The 24,621-nt window shown below is 43.8% G+C and overlaps 2 protein-coding genes across 7 annotated transcripts in view; one reads left to right on the forward strand and one right to left on the reverse strand.

Moving 5' to 3' along the window:
- Positions 1 to 23,798, forward strand: LOC119435776 (DNA damage-binding protein 2). Of its 2 annotated transcripts, XR_007464742.1 has the most exons (10): positions 1 to 584; positions 3,378 to 3,578; positions 6,524 to 6,669; positions 9,929 to 10,028; positions 11,193 to 11,376; positions 13,621 to 13,763; positions 15,707 to 15,868; positions 18,864 to 18,909; positions 20,979 to 21,101; positions 22,945 to 23,798. XR_007464742.1 is itself a non-coding variant. In XM_037702500.2 (9 exons), exons 1-9 carry the CDS (start codon positions 300 to 302, stop codon positions 21,017 to 21,019), a joined length of 1,308 nt encoding a protein of 435 aa, XP_037558428.1. In that variant the 5' UTR covers positions 1 to 299; the 3' UTR covers positions 21,020 to 21,139. The 2 variants fall into 2 exon arrangements, 1 of the variants encoding a protein (XP_037558428.1); XM_037702500.2 differs by lacking the exon at positions 22,945 to 23,798 and having other exon boundaries at positions 20,979 to 21,139.
- The window catches only part of LOC119435775 (ubiA prenyltransferase domain-containing protein 1 homolog), a 179,407-nt gene continuing 175,974 nt past the window's right edge, over positions 21,189 to 24,621 (reverse strand). For all 5 annotated transcript variants that reach the window (XM_049659931.1, XM_049659930.1, XM_049659933.1 and 2 more), the window contains one exon: positions 21,189 to 22,405. In XM_049659931.1, the coding sequence (XP_049515888.1) occupies positions 21,492 to 22,405 (914 nt within the window). In that variant the 3' untranslated portion in view covers positions 21,189 to 21,491. The remainder of the gene's footprint in view (positions 22,406 to 24,621) is intronic.

The following is a 24,621-nucleotide window of genomic DNA, read 5'->3' on the forward strand; positions in this document are numbered from 1 at the left end:
ATTTCAAAGCAGCCGGCGTGGCCGGCCTTGAGGTTGCGGGCGCCTAGCAACCGAGAAACGCGCTTTTATATATATCTATATATATATGTGTGTAGTTGCGCAAGCAAGGCTCGCGCGTGCGTAGGACGCGCAAAATAGTCGGACAGTTCGCGCCATTCTCGTAACGTGCCCAAACTTGCCTGCGAAACGCGAAAACACGTGGAGTGCGCGAAGCCGGTGGCCAGTGGGGATGCTGCTTAGTTTCGTGTTTTTGTGTTCATGTACGAGGAAGTGAACTGATAGTCTAGCATCCCAGTAACATGACTGGCTCCACGGACGACGAGGCAGGGCCTAGTCGTCGCGGTCGTCGTGCGAGGCGAGGCGAAGCAGCGACAGGACATCGTCGGCCGCGAAACTCTGCGAGCACGAAGAAAAAGAGCGATGCTGACAAGAACAGCGCAAGGAAAAGCTCAAAGAAATCGGCCAACGTGAAAAAGTCGACCGTCGGTTTGGTTAATGCACCGCCAAAAAGGAAAGACAATCTCGTGCAGTGCCTAAACAACAGTTTTCTGAGGGACAGATCCAGCCACCAACAACTTGGCAAGGTGAACGGATTTCTCTCCGATCGCTAACGCGCGCATCGTCTTGCATCGACCATACCCCTTGTTGAATTTTACGTGTTGTGCCTGAACGTGGTTAAAACTTGTGGAAACCTGTGGTGTTGGGGCCCTTGTGATTTGTGCGTTGATTTGCACTGTGAAATACTTGTCATACCGGGCTCATTTCCCCTACATTTCCGACCCGTTGACATGTCGTTTATAGTAATCTAGCTGGCACACGTATACATCACTGCATAAGCTTAGTTGCTAACGTGTTGGGCTGCTAAGCACGAGGTCGCGGGATCAAATCGCAGCCACGACGGCCGCATTTCGATGGGGGCGAAATGCGAAAACACCCGTGTACTTTAGATTTACGTGCACGGTAAAGAACCCCAGGTAGTCCCCGCCTATATGGCGTACTTCATAATCAGATCGTGGTTTTGGCACGTAAAACCCCATAATTTAAATCACTGAATAATGACGACAGTAGATTTTATTTATTTATTTATTTATTTATTTATTTATTTATTTATTTATTTATTTTTTATTCAAAATGCCTCACAGGCTCCAGCAGGAGTATTTTGTGAGGGAGGATTCTACAATATATATCTTCATAAGTGGAAGCATTACAAGGAATTGAAAGAGACGAGTATATAACTTGTATGCTAAGATACATAAAACAAAGTGATGTTACATAATAGTTAGCGGAAAGCGATATACACTATTGGAATAGATGGCGACATACACAATGTAAGGGTACATCATTTAACACTGCCAAATTATACAAAAGTTATGTAAGGGTATATCTCTTGACACTGCCAAATGCGAGAAGCGTGCACATAATTGAGAGAAGATTAACAATGAAAGCAACTGGGCATGAAAGAATGGCAGTTACTTCATGACGAAACTTAACAGGGTCATGAATGTCGACAACATTATCAGGGAGACCATTTCATAGTTCAATTGCTAATGGTAACATTGATGAGTTGAAAGCATTAGTGCACCCAAAGGTGTGTTTGAAGGAGCGGTTGCGTAAATGGCGAGACGTTTGTAGCAGTTGGGAGAGAGGGAGGTTGGTTTGGTGCTGACTGTTTTGTTATTTTATGAAATCAGCAGATTACAGCAATCTTTCTGTGTGATTACAAGGAGGGTAAGGACAGTGAAGATTTAATATTAGTAACTCTGGAATGATGGCTGTAGACTTTGGCGATGAAGCATGCGGCACGATTTTGAACACGTTCTAGAGCATTGATTAGATAGGCTGGGTGAGGTGGCCAAATTGATGATGCATATTCAAGTTGAGAAGAGACAAATGTTAGATATGCTAGTGATTTAGTCGAAGTAGGAGCGTCGTGTAGGTTTCGTTTCAGGTAGCCGAGGGTGCGCGATGCCTTTGCTGTGATTTTATCTGTGAGCTGTCCAAGAAAGTTTGGGTGAAAGATGCACGCCAAGGTATTTGTAAGATGTGTGTGCTATGTGGCAGTTATTAAGAGGTGTTATAGGCTGAAGCTGATTTCTTATGGGTGGAGGTCATTAGTTTACAATTATCGGTATTAGGAGACATTTGCCAGCGTGAGCACCAATTAGATACTAGATCCAGGTCCTGTTGGAGAGCAAGATGATCAGCTGAAAAAGAGATTTTACTGTAGTTATCCAATTGTCTGCGAAAAGTCGCATGTTAGCAGAGGGACCTGCTGGTAGATCATTAAAATTAAAAATAACAAGGGACCAAAAACACTACCCTAGGGGATGCCAGAGGTGACATCACTCAGAGATGAGAAGGAATTAGTGATGGTGTATTGTTTAAGGAAGAAAAGAAAATTTCGCGCCTAGGATAAAGTCAAGGAATCTAAATTAAGGGATGAAAGTTTAGATATTAGACAACAATGCGGTACGCAATTGAAAGCTTTAGAAAAGTCAACTAATATGCAATCGATGACTAAGTTATTATCCATGTGCATGAGTAAATGATTGGCAAATTCTACGAGTTGACTCTCACATGAAAAACCTTTTCTAAAACCGTATTGGTTCCGATAAAAAAAAGTTATAAGCTTCTAGGTGCTGAGCGATCTTGAAAGCAATGACATGCTCAAGTAATTTGCATGTGACACTGGTTAAAGATATCGGACGATAATCACTAACATTAGATTTGCGCCGTGGGTGTAGTTTCCAAAACATTTCAGGGCTCCTGACATGGTGTAACAACATGTTTGGTGCACACCACTGAATACTGTTGACTGTCGCACCGTTTTTCTTTTTTTTAATTATTTATTTTAAAATTTTATTTGAAGGTTTATGTCAGTTAGCCAGCTCACAAGTTCTTATGAAAACTAATTGAGTCTTACTCATGCATATACTTAAGCAGTGCCTATGTTTAGTACGGTAGCTAGCTGGGCGAGTCGTACATCAGCATTATTGCTTACCGCACGAACAAATCAACAGGGGACAAGGAAGAAATACGAAATACAAGCTCGTGTTTTGTCTTTCTTCCTCGCCCCTGTTGATTTGTTTGCACTGTAAGTAATAATGCTTATGTTTCGACCTCACAGCTACACCAAACTGTATTTTTGAAACATATTCGTTGTGAACAAAACAATACCTTCTTGTCTTGTTTTACAGCATTGGAATTCAAAATTTTTTGTAAGTTTATTACACTTGCACATACCGCACTATTTATGTAGAATCTTTATGTTCAGACAAAAAAGAGTTGGACTTAGAGCTAACAATTTTGTGAAATGAATTCAACTTTCCACCACATTGGTACTAATCAATTTGATTGGTTTGACTGCACATGTTCAGATGAAGAGGCATCTGCTGGCTCGGGAAGTGCTGGGCTTCTCACTTGCCAGTTTACCCGTGCCAATGTTCACGGAGTCAGCTCGAGTGACATGCCTCCAGTGGCACCCAACTCGTCCAAACCTCCTCGCAGTAGGATCCAAGAATGGCGAGATTGTTCTGTGGAATGCCTGGGACACCAAAAAGAATGCTTCCACACCACCGGTAGACAACTTCCAATTTCATATTTATTTTTCTCTTTTGTGGCATTGCTGTCTGTTCACTAAAAACATTCATCAAGTAAGATGCATGGCACCAGTTCTTTGATTGCCTTTGCTAACTCAAGAAGAGAGTTGGGCTAATTGGTGCTGTAGCTATTGCTGCAACATAGTTCCTAGTGCAAAAAAATAAAAAAGTAGAGCACTCGACTTCCAACTGAGGAATTCTTATAAATCAAGGACAAGCAAGCACTGTATGTGCAAACGAGCCAGCAAACACAAGAAACAATGCAGTGCAGTGCGCGAGCGGCAATTTAACATCATGAAAAATACAAGGACGCAGTGCCACTCGTCGATGTGTCGCTTGTTCAAGACGCTGGGAAACGTCAACCTCGCAAAATGTGAAAGTCATGGAATTTCTTACAATTAAACGTAATCTTAAGAATATTTGGCCAACCACCGTGGTTGCTTAGTGGCTATGGCATTGCGCTGCTAAGCACGAGTTCGCAGGATCAAAGCTAGGCCGCCGCGGCCGCATTTCGTTGGCGGCGAAATGCAAAAACGGCCGTGTGCCGTCCATTGGGTACACGTTAAAGAACCACAGGTGGTCAAAATTATTCTGGATTCCCCACTACGGCGTGTCTCATAATCAGATCGTGATTGTGGGACGTAAGCTCCGAGAATTTAATTAAATTTTAAAGAATTTTGAAGGCAAAATTAGCAACAACGAAATGCTTGCAAAAGTGAGACCTTGATGTTCATGTTGTCATTTGTATGTCTGTAAATAAAATTGTAATGATGTTCTCCTGGCAGTACTTGAAAATATCGACGTTGGGGGAGGGGTTGTGTAATTGACTCGCCCTCCCCCCACCCCCCCTGTCGGAAGATCTCCCGGATTGGGTTTCTCCGAACCTGGCATGTATGGCATTGCTAATGTTTTCCAATGAGATGACACTTTCATATAGCCCAGCACAATCTTCTGACCTGTGCAACAGTGGGTGAGCATAAAATAAATAGCCAAGGAGATCACGTTTATATTGCTGAACTTTATTTTCAAGTAATCATGATTCTAACAAATGATTCTCCACATGTCCGCCACTGGTGAAAAACAATGCCACTCTGGGAGGGCAGGTGGAGTTCCCTTACGCCAGAAAGTTTGCCGATTGCTGTCTTAGGTTATTTTTGTGTATTTGGTGACTGGAAGGCTTGGTAAAAATGATATTTTGTGTATACCCATTCAGTTTCCTGTTTTTGTAGCAGTGAAAAAATTTGTATAAATACTCATTGGGGGCAAGCTTTGTTGCAGGATGTAACGCCAATTTCTCCTAGGGTAAGGTGCCATGCAGCCATTCTGCCTTCAGTGTTATGCACAATAAAGAAAATTGAATACAGAATTCAGTTATACAGTTTTTAAAATATCTTGGTTTTTACAAGATGTGGTATTTGGCAATGCAAGGTTGACAAGCATGATGCTCCAAGTGGGTTATCGATTACAATTTCCAGTAAAGCAGAATGAAGAAAGTGCCAGTGTGTCTCCATGCAAAGACAGAGAGAGAGAAAAATGATATATTTAAATTATGGTGGAAGGTCTATATGGGGAAGTGGGTAAGGGAAAGGGATATCAGGGAAATTGTGACTCATTATGGAAGTTTCACTGATGAAGCTTCATGGTGTGTTAGGCATCTCTTCAACAGCCCATGGCCAAACCCACTCATTAAACGTCGCCGCCTTAGGCCAGTACTTGTCCTGAATTGTCTTAAGTCCTTCACATTGTCACATACAGTGAAGCACACTTGGAGTCCTCACTTGCACACATGAAAGAAACCTAGGTGATTGAAATTGATCCGAATGCTTCTGTTGCAGTGTTCCTTATAGCCTGCAGTGTAGCTTTAAGACTGCAGTCTGAGCTTTCCTATTTGGATGGTTACAGAAGGAGTGTCATATCACAGCTTATTGGTAGTGTCAAATTGGACCCTCGGGAGTAGTGGAAGTCATTGAGCTGTATCTCCAAAAGAACGAAGGGTTGCTATGGCTTTGAATTGCACTATGACTTTCTCATGGTAGTAAAGCAAGTGAAAAGGTGATTTGCAAGCATTCTGTTTTTGCTTAGCACAGTCCAACTTCATAACATTGCAACAAAGCTTTACCATGTGCAAAGGTCTCGCATTGCTTCCGAGATTGTGCCATTCCACTGTTACAACAGTGAGGTGGGGCCTAATTTACGAGGTCATCCTTTTGGCATACTGCAAGACAAGTGGAATGTGCTGCTCGTGAGCTGAACTACATGGAAAAAGCCGAGTTCACTCTACTAAATAAATTTATACCGTCAAAGGCATGTATAGTCGAGAGCCATCTCATAACAATCACTGGTAACCTAGACAATGCTAAGGCACAGCAGGATCCAGAAACAGTGGTTGATGAAATAACCAGTGTACCAATAGATTCGTGTGAGGGCCGCACTCGTGTAAGGCCGCACCACCAACTTGGCAGCCCAAAGTTTCGAGAAAAAAATTACATCGGAGAAGCAGTTTTGTTGGGTGCCGAATTTTCACGAGCTGGGTACTTTTGTGTGCTGCTACTAGATGGCGAGAGCTGCGCGTTGACCTCTGATGTAATGGTACATCCGGGGAACCGGGGTGTGCAGTATTCGCTAGCGCAGCCGGCACCATTTTGACCAAAACGTTCGGTCCCGTGTAAGGGCCGCACCTCGTCAAGATTGTGAAAAAAAAATGCGGCCCTTACACGAATCTATACGGTATTTTAGACACCACCTGTTGCTACAATATCATATTGAAAGTCTATGTTGCTTCTCTGAGGTGTTGTGCTCTGACATGTGCACATTTTTCCTAAGTTCGAAATTGGTGCCGAAAAGAACTTACTGGATATTGACGGCCTGATGTGGTTCTGAAAATTTTGAGAGTGAGTGCTTTACTTGATGTTATTTTAATGCAGACGGGCAGCGGCTCGGCTGTGGCAGCCATCAAGTTCCATCCTGAGAATGCTACACAGGTATACACTGCCACACTGCTCAGTCGAGTAATGCTGCAGGACTTTGGAGGAGCGGAGCCACAGGTGTTTTGGGACACCGAGTCCGAGAGGTGAGAGGATTGCCCTGCTACACTCATGGCTAGACTTGCTTTACACTTTATTTACCAAAATAGCCGCTGTTGTCACAAGGAGTTTGCACGTTATGAAGTTTGTTGGGTTAGACGTACTTCATGTCTTCTTCAGTTAGCGTATACCGTATATACTTGCGTAATGAACGCACTTTTTTCCTTAAAATATTGAAGCAATGTCTGGGGTGCGTTTATTATGCGGGGTAAATTTTATGGGAACTTTTTTGAAACAGCTCAAATTAAGAACTAAGACGGTAATTATATGAAAAATACATTAGGTAACTTATCTTTGCTGTAAAAATAGACGTAAGCTATTTGCAAACCGTAACAGCATTTTTATTGCACTTAACCACGCATCGAAACAACCAGACCTGTCGCCCAGGTCGCTGGCTACTTCATCCACATTGTGGTTCCTCAACAGTCGTCATGGCGCTCTTTGGCCATACCTGGCCCTTGCGCCATAAAACACCACACATCATCATGGTTCCTCAACAGTCCGTCCTCGCAGCCGCTTCAGACAATCAGCCGTTATCGCAAGCATCACGTTAAAGCGCTACTTTTCGGCAACTGTTTTGATAAGACGAGCACGCTGTGTGCATCTCTTTGCTCGACCTTCCTGCTCATCGGCATGTCAAAGTTTATTGGTACCTGGTCAGCGTTTCCATTTTGTGAGCAGATAAACTCTCTGTCATACAGCAGGCATATAACTCAACTTTGGGCCCATCGCACACAGCGAAACCAAAGACAGGCAGAAAAAGCAAGCAAAAGACTACACCGACTGTGTGCTGGCTGCCCCTCCTCTCCCAAGCACCGCGACTTGCCGTGAATCGCGCACGCGCTTTCTCCTTTAAGTTGGAGTAGAGTCCGTAAACTGCATTAAGTACTGTTGCAGAGAGCCAGTTGCCGTTTTTCTTTTTTTCACAAGCCTGCGCGGTGCCTTTGCGCCGGCACTGGCGGCAAGCATGCGATAAGGAGCAGGCTGAGCATTATCGCGGTCGCTGCTTTCGTCAGGTCCCAAGCGACTGTGATAATGCGCAGCCTGTTCTTAGCGTATGCTTCTCGCCAGTGTTCTGTTATCGTGGCTTTGCCATGGACGGGCATCGAGATTAAGTGCGCTTGCTTTAAACACGTGTGCTAGAGTAAAATATCCTAGTGCACCTTAAAGAACCCCAGGTGGTCCAAATTTCCGGAGTCCCCCACTACGGCATGCCTCATAATCAGATCGTGGTTTTGGCATGTAAAACCCCATAATGTAATATCCTAGTTTCTCCAAAAACTATAGTACGGCCGTTCGATCGTGGGACCAAACGTTGAGTGTGCGTACTTTATGCGAGGAAAAAAAATTTTTTTCAGATTTTTTGCAACCAATTTGAGGGTGTGTTCATTACGCGAGTAAATAAGGTATCTTGAACAATCACTGATTGTTGTTTTTACAAATTCAGAAATATTCTTTATTTGGTGCTTCTTCCAGCAAAATTTTCTTGTACCCACTGCGTTAGCTCAGTGCCTATTACATTGCGCTGCTGGGCTCGAGGTTGTCAGCTCAATCCTGGCCATAGTGACTACATTTCGGTGGGGGCGAAATGCAAAAATGCTTGTGTACTTAGATTTAAGTACACATTAAAGTACCCTAAGTGGTCAAAATTAATTTGGAGGCCTCCACTGCGGTGTGCCTTAATCAGCTCGGGATTCTAAAACCTAAAACCCCAGAATTTTTTTTTTTATTTACTTCTTTGTTCATTTGTCCATTTCCAGTTCTTGCGTTTATCAGTCTGGTATCAGAAAGCTCCCATATTTACTTATCCTTATCCTTGTACTACACCGCAATCAGCAGACTTCAACTGGGAATGGTTTCTTCAGCGCTAGTCTTATACCCCAGTCAGACGGGCAAATTTAGTGACACTTCGAACGAGTGCACTTTGCTTCACTGAGTGTCACTTTGGCAGCAGAACTTGCAAAACGATGTGTCATTCAGGATTGATGACAATGATGATTATGAAGCCATAGGGTGCTTGTTATGATTCTCAGCGTTTTGAGTTACAGAAACAGTTACTGCTTTATTACGAAAACAAAAAAAAGCTTATTTACAAAAACCGTTGCAATTAAAAAAAAATACTATAATTTCTTTCAACTGTGTTTCATTTGGAGCCAATACAAGCAAGGAACATATCCAAAATCCAGACAGTCGTGATGGCAAACTCCATGGACGATTTGACGGGCACCGAGAATGAACGTTTCAAATTTGTTTCGGGCAACACTGGTGTCAAGGGAACGCTCATAATATCTTAAATCAGAAAAAACGTGATCTTAGAATTACTGCCAACTCTTCATTGAGTATTTCTAAAATTTATTCTTGATGCACTGCTATTGAGGCTACACGCTTGGGCGCCGCAACGGGAGTTCACCGAACACACTCGCTGGCAAGTACGCTGCACAGCATGTGTCGCTAAACCTTTCCATATGATAGCCTGCTAATGACACTAATGGTCAAGTGCACTCACTCAAAGTGACACTAAGTTTGCCCATCTGACTAGGGTATTATACCTGTCATGTAGTACCGTATCCTCAAATTTAAGCATCCCCTAAATCTAAACATAGCACTATTCCCATGAAGGAGGTATACTATATTCATATTCCCCAAATGTATGTGTAGGGAAGTTTTGTTTCCCTCTTGGCACCCACCCTCTTTCACTTGGTTCCTCAATGGCATGAAAAGGAGTAGAGGAGCACTCAGGTTCGGATAAATATTGTATTCTGGCTTGGTGTGCAGTTGCATCACCCTTGTGCTAGACTTTTCTGTCCTGCACTGCTCGCGTAATAAAACAATTAATATCAACTGCTGTGTTGCTGCTTTATGACAGCACAAGTGAGTGTGCTACTTGCACAAAAAGGAAGATAGCCAATGCTGCAATTGCCATGCAAAGCGTATCCTTGCTGGCGTTATTGGAATGTGCACCAACACGATGCCAATGTGCCTGGCAAAAATAGTGGTAGGTTGGAAGAAAATCAAACGATTTTTAGGATTACGAGACTACTGTTGAAATGCATCTATACTGTGATTACGCAACAAAGCACTCTGAAAATTGTTCTTTCAAATTAAGGGATTGTCGCATTGTGTCTGTTGACAGTCATTGACAGTGGTAGCTACACATTCTGCATTTGACAGTTCTGCCAAATTTGCACAAAAAATACTGCCAGATTTCCCACTGTCTCATTCATGCCTGTTTTCGTTTCTTTGCAGGGTGTGGTTTACTGCCTTAGATGTTTTGCATGAGAGAAAGATGGTATTAGCTGGAGACAACATGGGCAGCGTGTATGCATTCAGCACTACCGGCGAGTTGGTATGTACTGAGGAAAAATACTAAAGTCATGCACGCTGCTCAAGCTCTTATAATCTCAATGATGTAGTGCTCATTTACGTAAATATTGGACAGCACAAACATCCATTTCTACTAACATTCCTTAGGCTCTGTTAGTCACATTTGAAATTATGTATGCAAATGCTCTTCTGAGATGACATGGGTGATACATATAAGCAGGTGGGCCATGTCTGATTGCTAACAGTGACACTAAACGTGAAGTTATTTTCCTGTTTTGTTCCTCAAGCTTACCATATTTAACTTATTCAGTGGCACCTCCCTGTCTAGTGATGTTTATCATGTTGAACCCTTTCAGTGTCGGTTTTTTTTCGAAGTGGACGCTCCACCAGTGCTGTTTCTTTTTTTTTTCATATATAATTATAAAATGAACACAATGGTTTATTTTCGTTATTCAGAGGGGAAAAAATGACATAGATAATGGCAAATTCGCTCCTCGTATGATCCTCACTAGAAAGGAGAACGTAAGGGTATGTCAATGTCACTAAAACGGTTTATGATAGTGGGAACCAACCTGTTAATTGCTAATGGTCGTCACAACACTGAAGGAAAAAATATATTGTAACGCCTTGGCTGAGGCTAAAGGAAGAAGAGGAGGACGGCGGATCTTTTGGTGCGGAGCGCAGAACGAAACTGGTGCTGGACTGTTTTCCTAGACTCATCCATCATCTGTAAATAAACACGCCTCATCATAACAATATATTTATGCCAGAAGTTGCTGACAGCATCTGGACATAGTGGGCCAACATTTTTTTACCATTGTTTTAGAGGACCCACTTTGATTGCATGCTTGAGATTTGAGCATATTTAAGTGTCAGTTAAATTATGTTTGGTCACCATTAGACACACTAGTAACAGTGTTTTTACATTTTGGTGGGAACATTATTGATGCACTAACTATATTTTGTACGATTTTACAATACAAGCATTATTTTTATAATGCAGTACCGTTGGCCTTGCATGGCTTCGCATACTTGTCGATTGTAATCTGATAGACAGTAATTTCTCCCCACATTGCGGTTTGAGCTTTGGACCTATCGGCTTCTCAGGCAGCGAACTCTTTTGTACTCTGGGTTCCTATTGTATGTGTTTCTGTATGAAATTGGGCACGTTACTTGTGTCTTGCAGATGTGGCCTCAGCCTCGCCGTCTCCATAAGGGCAAGGTGAAGTACCTGGAGTTTGTCGGCCAAGGCTCGGATCTGCTGATATCTGCATCTGTGGACCATACTGTTCGCATCTGGGATGTGCGCAAGCTGGGAGGCCCCGATGACTTTCTCATAGCACTGCCCCACACGCAGGGAGTGAACTCTGGTGTGTGTAACTGTACTTAGCCCAGTGTTTACATAGCCTCATGTATTTTTACAATGCCTTCCTAGTCACTTCACAACGCATGGGAGCCAGTGGTTTATTGCGGTGGCACCACGTTCCCAGTAATTTTATCACTGCTTTCACTAGAGCATGAGCAACTTTCGCCGGGTGCTGCTGTCGCTCCATGCCCGCTCCTTTGCTTCCACATGGCGTGGGACGGAGAAAGCTGACATGATCATAACTGAACGGGGGGGGGGGGGGGGGGGGCATTTACTGGGAAAGTGGTGCCCTCTAAGTGACCCTGATTTTTGGCATCACTAGGTAGGCATTGAAAAAAAGATATGAGGCTATGGGGGTGATTACCAATGCACAGAGCCTTTCGAATGGATGGCTGCAAGTTCTACTGGACACTGAGCTGCTTGGACAGTTTTAGAGATTCATTGACTGTTTAACACTACCATAAAATTCCAAGCAAGCGCCCCCACCCGTGCAAGAGCCCCCCCCCCCCCCCTAACTTCACTGCAAATTTCAAATTTCCGCGCCGTTCCGGGAAACCCCCCCTCCCGCTCCGCACCAACACTGGCCTGCCACATCCAGTTCACGAAAATAATGGCAAATTTGGCAAATTGCACCGGTGCGCCATTTCATCGAATCATGGTCGCACCTGGGCGCCCCAGTGGGCACACGTGCGTATCGGGGCGAACTGCGGCTGGCGGTCTGTAGTTCACGGACCGCTGGCCGACAGTGAGATCTGCCTCTCACACGGCACAGAGGAGTTCCCTGCGGCACAACGACGTGACTACTCGGCGACAGAGGAGTGGTCGCGGCTACACTCTGGCGTCGCCGGCAGATTCATCATCGCTAGGCCTTTTCCAGTGCATTTCGAATCTGTAGCAGACGGCGCTTCAGAAAGAACCTGCCGATGCTCCCAAGCAGCAATGTTTTGTTACCATGGTTGCCGCTTTTCCCTCTCCTCGCAATAATTTCACATGATGAAGAAAACATGCTGATATTTGCGGCGCCACCAACTGCGATGCGAACATGGCCGAGCCGCGGTTCGCTGTCCCCCGTCGGTAGCCATGCACTGCAGCTGAGCTTGACTTGTATTGGAACTCTCATTAGTGCTAAACGTTTCACTGTGGACATGGTTTTTAATAAAGTGAACATTACGCGTCACTTTACACTAGCGGACATAATTTTGCCTGGAATAGAAGCTGCATACCCAATGTTCGTGTTGCCGGTCGTGACGACGCGTCGGTGTAGCGTCAATGCGCTCTTTCTGTAGTTCTTTCGGTGGTTTTGAGAGTGATAAACACCACTAACAAATCTATGGCTTAATAAAGTTCATGTTCAATAAAATTTTAATGCCATTCATACTGCGCATCTTTTTTTTTTTGGCGGGAAAATATTGTCGTTGCCAGCTTGAATTTTGGTGCCGTTCCGGGATAGCGCCCCCCCTAACTTTGCCTGTAATTTCGAATTGCTTGAGGGGGGGCTCTTGCTCGGAATTTTACGGTAGGTTAAACTAACAGAAGATGTCACTTACCATTACTGGACATCTCCAGTTCTAAATAGAAATAAATTTTCACACAATGTGCCTTGTACTAACAGGTTGGTTTGTGAGCTGTTCTAAAGTATGTTTATTGTAGGCCCTGATCCCATCTTCTAAGCCTTTAATTGCTTGATTGAGGGACTAAGCCTGATTGAGGGAGGAGAGAACAGTCATGTGCTGCAGTAGTATTGAAAGTTGGTTGAGTTGGTGTTGTTTCATTTCTGGAACAGTGTGAAGAAGGGATGTGCTGCAGTTCTTGTGCCTTCACTTTGGGTTTTTGAAAAGAGAATGAGAACTTTTATTGGTTGTGTGCATAGAGGAGCAGTGAATGTTCTTCGATTATGTGTATCGAGTGTAAACAGGCATAATTCCTTTATTTATTTATTTTTACAGTGGAATCTCATTGATACGATTCGACACAATACGTTTTTCGGTATTTCTTTTTCCTTTTTTTTCGCCCCCGGCCAACGTTTCCCGACCAGCTTGTTCTGGATAATACGTTTTATTTTCCGGTTCCCATGAAGACCGTATCAACGAGATTCCACTGTACTTTGTTTCTTTGAATTATTGACAAAATGGCAAAACGCAACATGCACTTGTCTATGGGTACATTGGGCAAATGATCTTCAGAGGGCTATACAGCTCCAGTCTGCAGCCCTGCATGATTGCTGATTGCATATGTTATGCTCATGCAGCGTATGTGAGCCCATCGGACCGGAGCTCGCTGCTTACCACAGACCAAAAAAATGAGCTGCGTGTATATCGAGGCCCTGCTTGGCAAGAGCCACTGGTAATACCACATCCACATCGACAGTTCCAACACCTTACACCAATCCAGGTAAGTTTCTGTCCTCTTCTCTGTTTGAACTCCCATTCAAGAAAACAAAACACATGTTGCCAGTTTCTTGCGCATGCTAGCCTTTATCCTTATTCAATTAGTTTTGTTAGTGGGCACAGCCATTCTAAATGGTGTTAATATGGTCAAGGGCAAACAGGCTGAACCAAGCCGGGGACGGGATTGGGCAGGCAGCACGTGGCACTTTCAGGCTCGTGCTGGGCCTGAAAAAAAAGCTTGTGCAGTGTTCTAGTCTACAGCTTTCTGATACTGTTGCAAACGGAGGTTAGAGATTGTGTATTGCCTGTAAATCCTTTATTGCTGCTACCATAATGATACGGCTTCTGTGTTAACAGTTCAACGTGACAGCTGCGATATATTCTCCTGATAAAACTGTTATATAACTGCTGTAAGTTCAGTAGTGGCACATTCCTGTTATATTTTTTTCCCTTCTGTAGCAAAATTATCATGCCTACCAGTTGCTCTGGCAAGACCTCTGTAAAGCCAGTTCAGTAGATATAAGGTGGATATTTTTTTTCAATGACGCAGTATTACTATTGGCAGGTAACAGTAATTGTGTGATCATCACTGCATAGCTCTTTATAAACTGTAACTTACAAAAAAAAAAAAAAAAAAACATACTACAGGTAAACCTCAATATAACGAAGCCGGTAAAATCAGCAATTTGCTTTGTTATATCAAAATATCGTTGTATTGAAATTCGACCTTTTATGCAAATAAGTGAAGTTGCCGATCAATTTTTCTTACACGGAAAGGAGTCTTAAAATTTTACAAATTGTCGGGCAGTCGAAAAAAACAAATTCGAATGAGAAAAAATTCACTTTGTTGAATTTGGGAGTCAGTGACGCATGATTCGGTTTCATGCCACGTCGACGATATCTTCACATTGGCGGTACGAATTAAGCGAAGCCAGCCACACTTCCGCGTCCACTCCGCCCCCACAGCTGATAGCGTCGCGCGCATTGCGATGACACTATCATGAAAAGCGCTGGCAGTGGGGAGCAAATGCTTCGTCTGGTTCTCGCTTCAACGGGTCTACGAAACTCGAGATTACGCAACCTCCAATACTAAATGCGTGGGAAGACAGCTTACAATTACATGATGCCACGCTGTCTCTGCGCGCCCACTCTTTGCACACGCGGCAGATTACCTCAAAACAGTGCGCGCGGGCTGCGCTGCATACGCGCTCAGCCGCGCTTACAGCCATGTGCACGCGTGCAAGTAATCGAGGCGTGTGCCAACTTACCCTCTCCCCCCCTTGATCGTGTTACCGCGAGCGAGCTCCCCTCCCCCTCTTTCCCTTTGCTCGCACGGGAAAGTGGCACTCGTGAAGCCACCATCTTGTCTCACCATTGCACGCTTTCACTCGCACCTAAAGCACACAGTGCACGGGGCGTGATAGGACCTTATCGCAGTTTAACTTTACACGGAACATGACGCTGCACCACTTCGGCAGTTGCTCTTGTTGCGTGGCTCGCGATTTTGTGAGGGGTGCGTTCGCAAGCAGCTGCTTATAATTCAATTATTTGACCATCTGCGTCCGCGGAATTTTCCATTTATTGTCTCAGTATTCGTTTGAGGCGGCAGCAAAATTTCTTTATATTGAAATCGCGTATAAACACACTTCGTTATATTGAGGTTCTAAATGCACGGTGTTCTATGGACAAGAGGGTATAAAAAGTTAAATACTCCATTATATCAAGGTTTAACTAATTGTTCACTTGAGGACATACATTGGTATCCTGAGATTAGCACCAGTTTCAACACATCTGCAAGCTTGCGCTGAAATACTTACCCATTCTATTTATCATTTTGTTAAAGAAAACCTTCCTTAATGCATTATGATGTAAAACCTCTATGATAGTGAAAAATCGGGAGTTCTATCTCAGTGCATCTTAAAGCTTGATTTTCATTATCCCTTACAGGCCAGTTGGCATCCCTTGGAGAATCTCATTGTGGTGGGACGTTATCCAGACAAAAACTTCAACGCCAATGACACTGTGCGCGGCATCGATGTCTTTGATGGCAGCACAGGAGAATCCCTAGGGAAAGTGCAAGGGTCCCTGGATGTGTCAGGCATTTGTTCGGTCAGTCTGGTGGTTCGCATTTTACTCATCTGCAGCTTGTTCCTTCACCAAAATCCACATTTTTCATTTTCTGTGTGCTGCCCCCTGCCCACACACCGCTGGAACATTTTGGAAGTGTGCTTGGGCTTTTGCCAGGTGATTCGTGTGCCTGCTCTGATGTTCAGTGGTTGAGTGTCCATTAGTTGTGCATTTGCTTGATTGAGTTTAATTATTAATCGTCTTTACAGGGCAGCATTCATGTTAGAGCCGCTCCCCAACTTTTCAGCTTAAAATTTGGAAAAAAACAAAGGTTGAATAAAAATTGAAAACGTCCCAATTAGAGCTAATCTGGCCAGCCATATTTCCGCACAAACACTGCTAGAAGAAAGCATCTGACAGCGTACGGTGCTGCACTCAAGCTAAAAGTCGCAGCGTACATCGAGCAGCACAGCAAGCGTGCATCCAGCCACAACTTCAGCATTGACGAAAACTATGTACTTCGGTGATCCACACAGAAAGTGGAGCTCGTAGGAACAAATAAATTCATTAAGCAAACAATAGCATTCATCCTTTTGGCAGAGAGAAATCACGGGGATCACGCATGGCCATAAGACATGGACTGAAATAGCCCACCTCTGTTTGAGGACCGCATCTTCACAAGCAGCATATATGTTAGTTGCTGGACGCTATCTACATCACACTGACAGCTGGGTGAGAAACCCTGGATGCACTCCTGTGCTAACAGAGTGACTGATAAACGAGTCCCTGCAGTCATCAGGCATGAATTGCAACTACCATCTAACGAATGGCCGATGCTTCAAGGTCCATGATATGATTTTTAATATTGTCACCCAGCTAGTACAGCTAAAATAGTTGACCAGCAACAGATTGGCAAAAAAACGTCTGCCTTTAGCAATGGCTGGTCCTCGGAGAGCGCGTGCGCAACCACGAACTTCGTCGTTCTCGCCTCAAGGGGCCAGTTTCATCACGTGCCAACTTATTTCGCGTCAATATTGACCCTTTTCGCGGAGCAGTTTGCTCTACAGGAACGAGATGGCGCTTTCGGCCGCGCGCCATACGTTGCCTCAGCGAATGCGCACGAATACGAAACCATTACTGCCTCTACCCTGCTACTGTGCGATCAGCTGGCGAAAATGCAACTGGGTGTGCGCTAATGCACTGTTCCCAAACATACTGCAAAATGTGTAACGATAAAGGGAAGACGTTTGCGGTAGTTCGCTGCAAAAATAGTGATTCACATATTAATGAATGGAATGAACCTGTGTCGCCGCTGCTACATAAGGACTGCCTGTGTTGCCGCCCTTCGCGATGCACGGCTTTCCTCAAGGACAAAAAAATGTAATTCATCCGCCTGCGCTCTATAGCTAACTTCCAAAGAAAGGACTTCAACTCCGGAACGTAGGCACTTGGGAGTGAGTACCGCTCGTTACAAAATGTAGTAGTGCCACTTACTGGCATAGTAAGTTTCCCGCACGCTATCTACACACATCCACCCTTACTCGCACGAAAACTTACGCCCCTATTGCCAACGTGTGAGTGAATAGGCGCACACTTGAATCAATGTGCCGAAGCATGAGTGACGGCGACTACACACCGACAAGACACGAATGCTAGAAGCTGAATGTTTCGTGACGGTCCACAGAGTAAGCGAGGGACTGGCGATAATATGTCTTTGCTACGAGCTACTGCAAAGTACAGAACATTTAAATTCCAAGCTTTGTGCCCGGCAAGAACAAATTTATCGCAGCAGAGCACACCGCGAGTGATTACGCTGAAAATAAACAATTAGATAGTGGCCGCACCGAGGAACTTTACTAAGTCCGAAATATGACAAGCCGCTGGTTCAAAATGTTTACCAAATAAAGAACGCAGAGCACACTGATCCCGATTTAATTCATAAGCGGAAAGTTTGGACGGCTTGGAATACATTTCTAGCCCCGCTTTTAGTACAAGCACCGTATACGCTGCTCACGCCGTTTGGACAAGGCGTAATGAGCTCTGAAAGCACTTACATGTCCTCTAAAGCTGTGGTCAAAGCTTCGTGTCGTGCATGCAGTCACCGTCTACGATACGCGTCGAAATAGTGGTTTGCTGCGCCGCGCCGGCGTCACGCGCTTGCATTGTTAAACGCGGAGGCAACGGAGGCGGCTGAGGCAAGCAATGGACGCGTCACCACGTGAGCAAACATGGCAGCGCTCACGGGAGCGCCGCGAAAAGGGTCAATATATAATAATAAAGTGTTGCCAGAAAGTGATGTAGAGGTTTTTCTGTTTGGTTGCCATCAGTGGAGAAAAGCTACTAGTTGTCTCAACCTGTAATCCTGCACTGACTCTTGTTTTAACATAAAGTTGCAGCCGTGCACTAAGCACTTTGTTGGCACTGCCTGGACGTCGAGCTACAAGTTGAGCTGCACAGCAATATCTATAACGGTTGTTTGCAGCGGTGGCACGTTTGCGCACATCCCGAATTGAATACCCTTCCATTAACTCTAACATCAAGCAGCATGCTATGGTCGAGGCCACGATCCTTTCAAAATGTTTTGCAAGTTTTCTGCAAGGATTGGGTGCATGCATAGTCACACAGTGAAAAGCTTGGATTGAAAAGCACACTCGGTGCATGCAGTGAAAACAGCCTTCTAGATTTATATTTCTTGTACATAGCCATTGAAAAAATGAAAAATTTCTTTTATTATTGTTACTCTTTTGCGATTTTATCCCACGATGAAGTTTCAGGGTGACATGGGAACATTAGATTTCACAATATGGCCATGCTGCCGAACAGGGATGGTACTGCAAAAAGAAATTGTGTCTGCGAATTGTTTTCAAAATTGGATTTAAGTGCAAATTGGAAGCCATGTATTGCCATGTTTCCATTATTAAAATAGTAAATACGCCCCTTCTCCTCGCATTTTGCTGGCAGCTGTGCATCTAGGCGATTGACAGTATCACTAAGCAGTCAGTGAAAATAACCTGTACTTTTTTTTCCCTCCTTACAGCTTACTGCTTTCAGTTGCTCGGGGGAAGTTTTGGCCGCTGGTACAGGTGAGTGAATTGGTGGCATTTGCGGGCTGTACATTACTACCACAGCATGTAAAAGTGTATTCATTGTAACCCAAGCATCCACACAATGGCATTAAAGTGCTTGTTTGGAGACCTGGACACTTGGGGTGTCCACTGAGGGCAATGGGATGCAGGCAAAACACAAGACGTGCAGTTTCGTTACCCTCCCTTTGTCCTTGCATTGCTTCCACGGTGAAGTATTGTCAGGCCCATCCTTGAATTGTACTCGTTGTTCAAGTATGGTGCTACTAGCTAATTTACAAACATAATAGTAACTTTAAGTCTTCCTTGTTTTTTAACCAACCAGTGTGCACCGACATTCAGCCCAATGCTATAGAAAGCACCACAAATGGGGGAAATTACCACAGGTGATGACTGTGTGCAAATTCAGACTGTTTAGTAATTAGAAAGCACTCTAACATTTAGTAATTGGGTACATTACATGTATGTGTTGGCATTTGTAACTAGGCTTCTTTTGCTATTTTTCTGTGTGCTTCTTGGTGACAGGCTAAGTTCTTATTTAGTATTAAAGTGAGGTTTTGAAATGTTTTCAACTATAGTAAAGCTTTTGATATAGTAAACATTTAGTTTGATATCATTGGTTTATTGTCCTACTGTGCCATTGTTTCCAGTATGTTTCCAATTGGTGAAAGCCCACTTGTGCATGCCTTTTCCTAGTCATTATTTCATCAGCTCTGTCATATTGTTTGCAGTATTAAAGACCAACTCTGAAAGGAAATTACACCTTGGCTAAATTGGTTATTATAAATCAGTAGTATATACTACTGCAGCATTCTTGGCAAAGCTGCAGGGCTGGTAATTGTCTGGTTTCCCTACTTACCCTACTAACAGCCTTTAACTAGCACTTAAGCAGACAATGCATGCACCTGGTGTTGAGCAGATATAACGCAAATGCCAGCACATTGCCGCTGACTCCACCTAACCTCGGAGGTCTAACAAAAGAGCTGCACTAGTTCTCAATGTTCTGGGTTGTGCATCATTTTTGGCGGTATCTCCCGTTTTGGTGTAAACAAAACCTATTTTATTGCGATAGCAATTATATGGACACTCCAAGCGCATTTTTGCATACTTGTGACACATCCACTAATATTTCAAACAAAATTTTGCATGATGACTGCTTTATATCTACACTATCTAAAACTTGGGCTTTCTACGCAGTCAAAAAGTTCATTGCAGTTGGTTAAAGCTAGGCTAATTACTGAGGAAATGTGCTTTAAAGGGCAACGCAAAATGCTTAGGTTGACAAGTTTTTCTCTCCTGATATCACATCCCTTGCACTGCTTTTTCGAAGTATTGCTGCGGTTTGCCAGGGAACAAGGGTTGTTCATAAGAGAAGCCTTGGCAGCTGCTCTGAAATGTACATTGCGGCCTCCTTCCATAGAATAATCAACGCGGTGTTTAGAGCTTGTGCCTTGACTTGGACAAAGGCCCTTTGTCATTCGTGTCAGAAGGTTTTGTTTTAGCCGACTAAAAAACAAATGAAACACAAAATTTAAATTTTGCATTCCCTCTGGGTTGGTTGTATATCTGCCCTTTGCTTGCACCATATTGCAAGCTTTATAAACCGGCATGGTTGTGGGCGTACAGTTGAGAGGCCAGAATTTCAACTCATTGCAATCTTGCTTTGCAAGATAGCACCGTTTCCAGCACTTTGCACCTGGCACAATGATAAACCACGATGGATAATATATTAAAAATAAACTTAGTGCAATTGTCATTTTGCCTGAAGGCATTTGCCAACTCTTTAAAACAGATTTACGCCCATCGCATATGCTTTAAAGAAATATGGTTGAGATATTGTTGCTCTGGGCAATTCAAGAAGCTGTTTTCATATGATATGAAAGTGAGAATTGATGAGCATTAGTGATGAGTAAGCTGGGCAGTAGCTAAAGTTGAAGATACAAATGGCAGCACCAGTGTGCATTTTTTTTTCTAAGCATAATTATAAGAATAGAGAAATGCTTGTAACATTGTACTATATATGCTCAAGTGTTGCAGTTCAGTAGAGCTGCTTTGTTGCATCTTTTCAGGTTTCCACACAGTGATCTTCCAAGCAACATCCGAGGAGTGAACATCTCTTGCGCAAAAATCCACCTCAGGGATATTTTATCAATTTTAAGCCATCCCTTTAAAGTCTACAATTTTAACAATCTGTAAATATCATATTAGTTCTCAGCTGCATTGTATCTATCGCGTTTTATCACCGTTTCTTTGTAAAGGAAGCTTAAGATTGGATCATGGCAATCCTATAAATCATGTCTTTTTTTATTGTCCGCTGTAGAAAAAAAAAAAGGAAGCTGCCAAACAAGGTGGCAGCAATGCCTATAAAAGTCACTTGAAAAGTCCTAAGGCCTAGTCCATTCAAAGGCAAAAAAATCAACTGCACCATAGACTTGTGGTGGTGGAGAGGGAGGGCAACAGTACACTTTGATATGTTGCGTGCACACGCGATTTTTGTGGCCTGCAGTTGTCCAGAGGAGGCCACATTATGGGCTGAAGAGAGACTTGCACCCACTTACGAGTATTCATGCCTCGTGCACCATTTAGTGCAGGCCTGGCAGATAGTCTGCCAGTACAACAGCCAAGATGTAGAAGAGGCCAAAGTAGATGTTGAGACGCGCCGTGTGCTGAGGCAGACGAGCTAGGCGTCCATCGCGAAACTGTCGTTCCAGGTTGAACGCACTGGGCAGCGTGATGAGCGGCAAGAGAAGCCAACGCGAGCGAGCCGCGAGAAGCGCAAACAACAAGTAGGGCACGAAAAGCAACAGCGCATAGAACACGTGAGATCCAGTGGGTCCCAACAGGAGAGCCAAAGTGACGGCGCCGGCACGAGCGTCTTGCTGCCTGTCACGGGCGTTGTTGGCGTGCAGGATTGCTTCCGTGTTCATGGCAAGCGGCATGGCATACCAGAGCGGCGCAGGATCCATCTGACCTGCTTGCGCTACAAACGAGTATAGCACACAAACGGGCCCAAAGGTCACAAGCACCAAAAGGTCCCCCAGCGCAATGTACTTGAGGCCCAGGCCACCGGTGTATAAAAAGGAGCTGGAGAGGCCACCAAAGTAGACGAGCGCCAAGTGCTCCATACGTGCTTCAGAGCAGCCGGCGAGCAGGATGAAGCCCACACAGCCAATGGTGTACAGCAGAGCTCCCAGGTGGACAACTTCCCCCGGGGTGAGACGGCGGTCGACGAGAGTGCGGTCGTCACTGCTTGTGCGGCTGTCAACACCTCGCATGTAGTCAAAGTAGGTGTTGACAACATTACCAGCCGCATGCACCGACAAGGCTGTCACACAGCTGGCCACAAACACAAGCGGGCTGAAGTGGTGCACCACACGGTAGGCGAGGGCAGCTCCCAGCGCAACAGGGGCGAGAGAGGCACTGAAGGACCATGGCCGCAGGGCCAGCAGGTAGGCAGAGAGCCGAGACTGCCCTGCCATGGCCCTGCTTGGCGCACCTGCAGAGAGAGGAAGAAAGCACGAAATGATATACGTGTAAACAATCCTAGGCAAAGAGAAGTATGCGTTAAAAGGCTTGTGACAGTAAAAAAACTATAGTAACCCAATTTTTTTTTACAGAGTAAGGTAGGAGATGGGAAAACATCAGGGAGATAAAAAAAAACAAGCTTCAGCAGTGGTATTATAACCAGTGATTAATGAGAGCTGCGTACGCATTCTCTAATGACTGGAGTTATACGTTTTCTGATTAATCTGATTTAAAAAAATTTGCTGGTAAAAGCAAATGGATTCGGATTCATATGAACAGTTCAAAATTTCAAGGCTCACAGTTGTGATCACATTAGTGTGCCATGTCTACATTTGTGGAAAAAAAAAGAAAGTTAGAGAAGCTGAAGGTGTCCGTCATGACAACACACTCCTTGCACAACCTGCTCATCAAGCTGGGGTTCCTAAAGAAAAGCTCTCATTAATTAAGAAAATGGAAACTAATCTACTTTTTTTGCATAATGTGTACCATCTCCTTGCTGTGCTCCTGCAGGTGCCGCTAAGTTGATGGAATGATGCATCTTCAACGACCTTTGTGCTAACGTGATCGACTGCGTGCTTGACATTGTAGACAAGGAGAAATGATGGAAAGTTATTGACAGCCAAGATTACTGCACCATTGTTTCAAAAAGGTAGAGCCACGCCGTGCAGCGAGACATTCCTCACAATTTTCACTACACCAGCAATTCATTCTGGTACTGCCCTCGGATCGTGCACCAAAACATGGACATAGAACTGCCAGCAGCATTGACACATATTAGCAGTTGCTTTACCACTGGGGCAGTACACTACCTGGCTGGCAAGAGAGGTATCAGACTACCAAGTGTTGGCTGTTGAAGAAATCATTGGGATTCTAGTTTTCTGGAGGATGCATGCCCATGACTAGCTCGTTCTTTTACATTATGCACTGAGTCTACTGGATTTTCCTGTATCAAATGCGAAAGTTGAAAGGTTTTTTTTTATGTTTCATTACGTAAATCCAAAACAGTGCACTGTAATGGCCAATTCTAACATTGGTAAATTGTGCATGCATAAATTACAAGAACTTGTAATGGCAATAAGTTTCTGCTATTGTAAATGTCAACTATAAATAAAACAGATTTATGCAGTTAAACTGCTTTTATTTATCTTTAATTATTTAATCAATCCTAAACTAAAAGGTGAATAATGCTAAAAAGGTAAAAGAACTCCAAATTTTACTGCACCTTAAAAATAAAATGCTTCAATAAACTTCCAATTTTTGTGGAAAATTTTAACTTCACACATGCAAAACTCCAGTGACAACCTACAGGAATGTAAATGCCATCATATTAGATTAAAGTTACATGCAAATATCTGAAGATCAGGATTCCAGGTTTCCAAATCTGTGGATAAACTAATAACGAGAAGAAAACACTGTGCTTTTGATGTGTGTGACCCTAGGCGGTGGCTCCATGCAAAGCTCAGTCCATGAAGTTTAAAAGGCAAAGCCAACCTACTACACTAAAACATCTGTGCTCAACTGAGCTAGCTGACATACAAACTCGCATGTATATAAAGATGCAGACCAGCACCTTGCGGTTTCAGTTGTGCACACTGCAACTTCACATGCATGCCACACCTGTGCTAATTTTAATAGGGAACGAAGGTCTCAAAAATCATAATCCCAGTTTTACTTGAAATGACAGTTTTGCACTGCCAACTAGCACATATGACAGATGCACAAGAACACCTCTAATTGCAAATAAGGGTGAGAAATGAGAACAAAGTGCCCCGCACCAATGCAGCAAAAGTTGTGCAAGATATTTTCGTATAACAAACTTTTGCATGGAAAAGTACCAACTGAGAAGCACAAGACTGCACACAATCGCCTAAAAGGGTCCTACAGCTGCAAACGGCTTTATAAAATCATACACTGCTTGTCTCTTTAAAGGCCTTAACAAATTATATTCCTGCAATTTTAACGTGCAACATTAAAATTGCTGGTACAGGCTGGTTACATTAGCCAGTGTTCTGTGAATATGTCCGGTAGCTTGTCTTCAGTGGTGTTGCAAAAGAGCCAAGGAGCTGTTTTGCTGCAGAGAGAATCAACGTAAGCAGCCTTTTCTACAGCATAAACGAAAAGTCCAAGACAAAAAAATATAATTTTATACCATGCCAAAAAGTGGTGTGGCTTAATGTCCCACTAAAC

This window comes from Dermacentor silvarum, unplaced genomic scaffold (assembly GCF_013339745.2).
Source record: "Dermacentor silvarum isolate Dsil-2018 unplaced genomic scaffold, BIME_Dsil_1.4 Seq905, whole genome shotgun sequence".
Lineage (NCBI taxonomy): Eukaryota > Metazoa > Arthropoda > Arachnida > Ixodida > Ixodidae > Dermacentor > Dermacentor silvarum.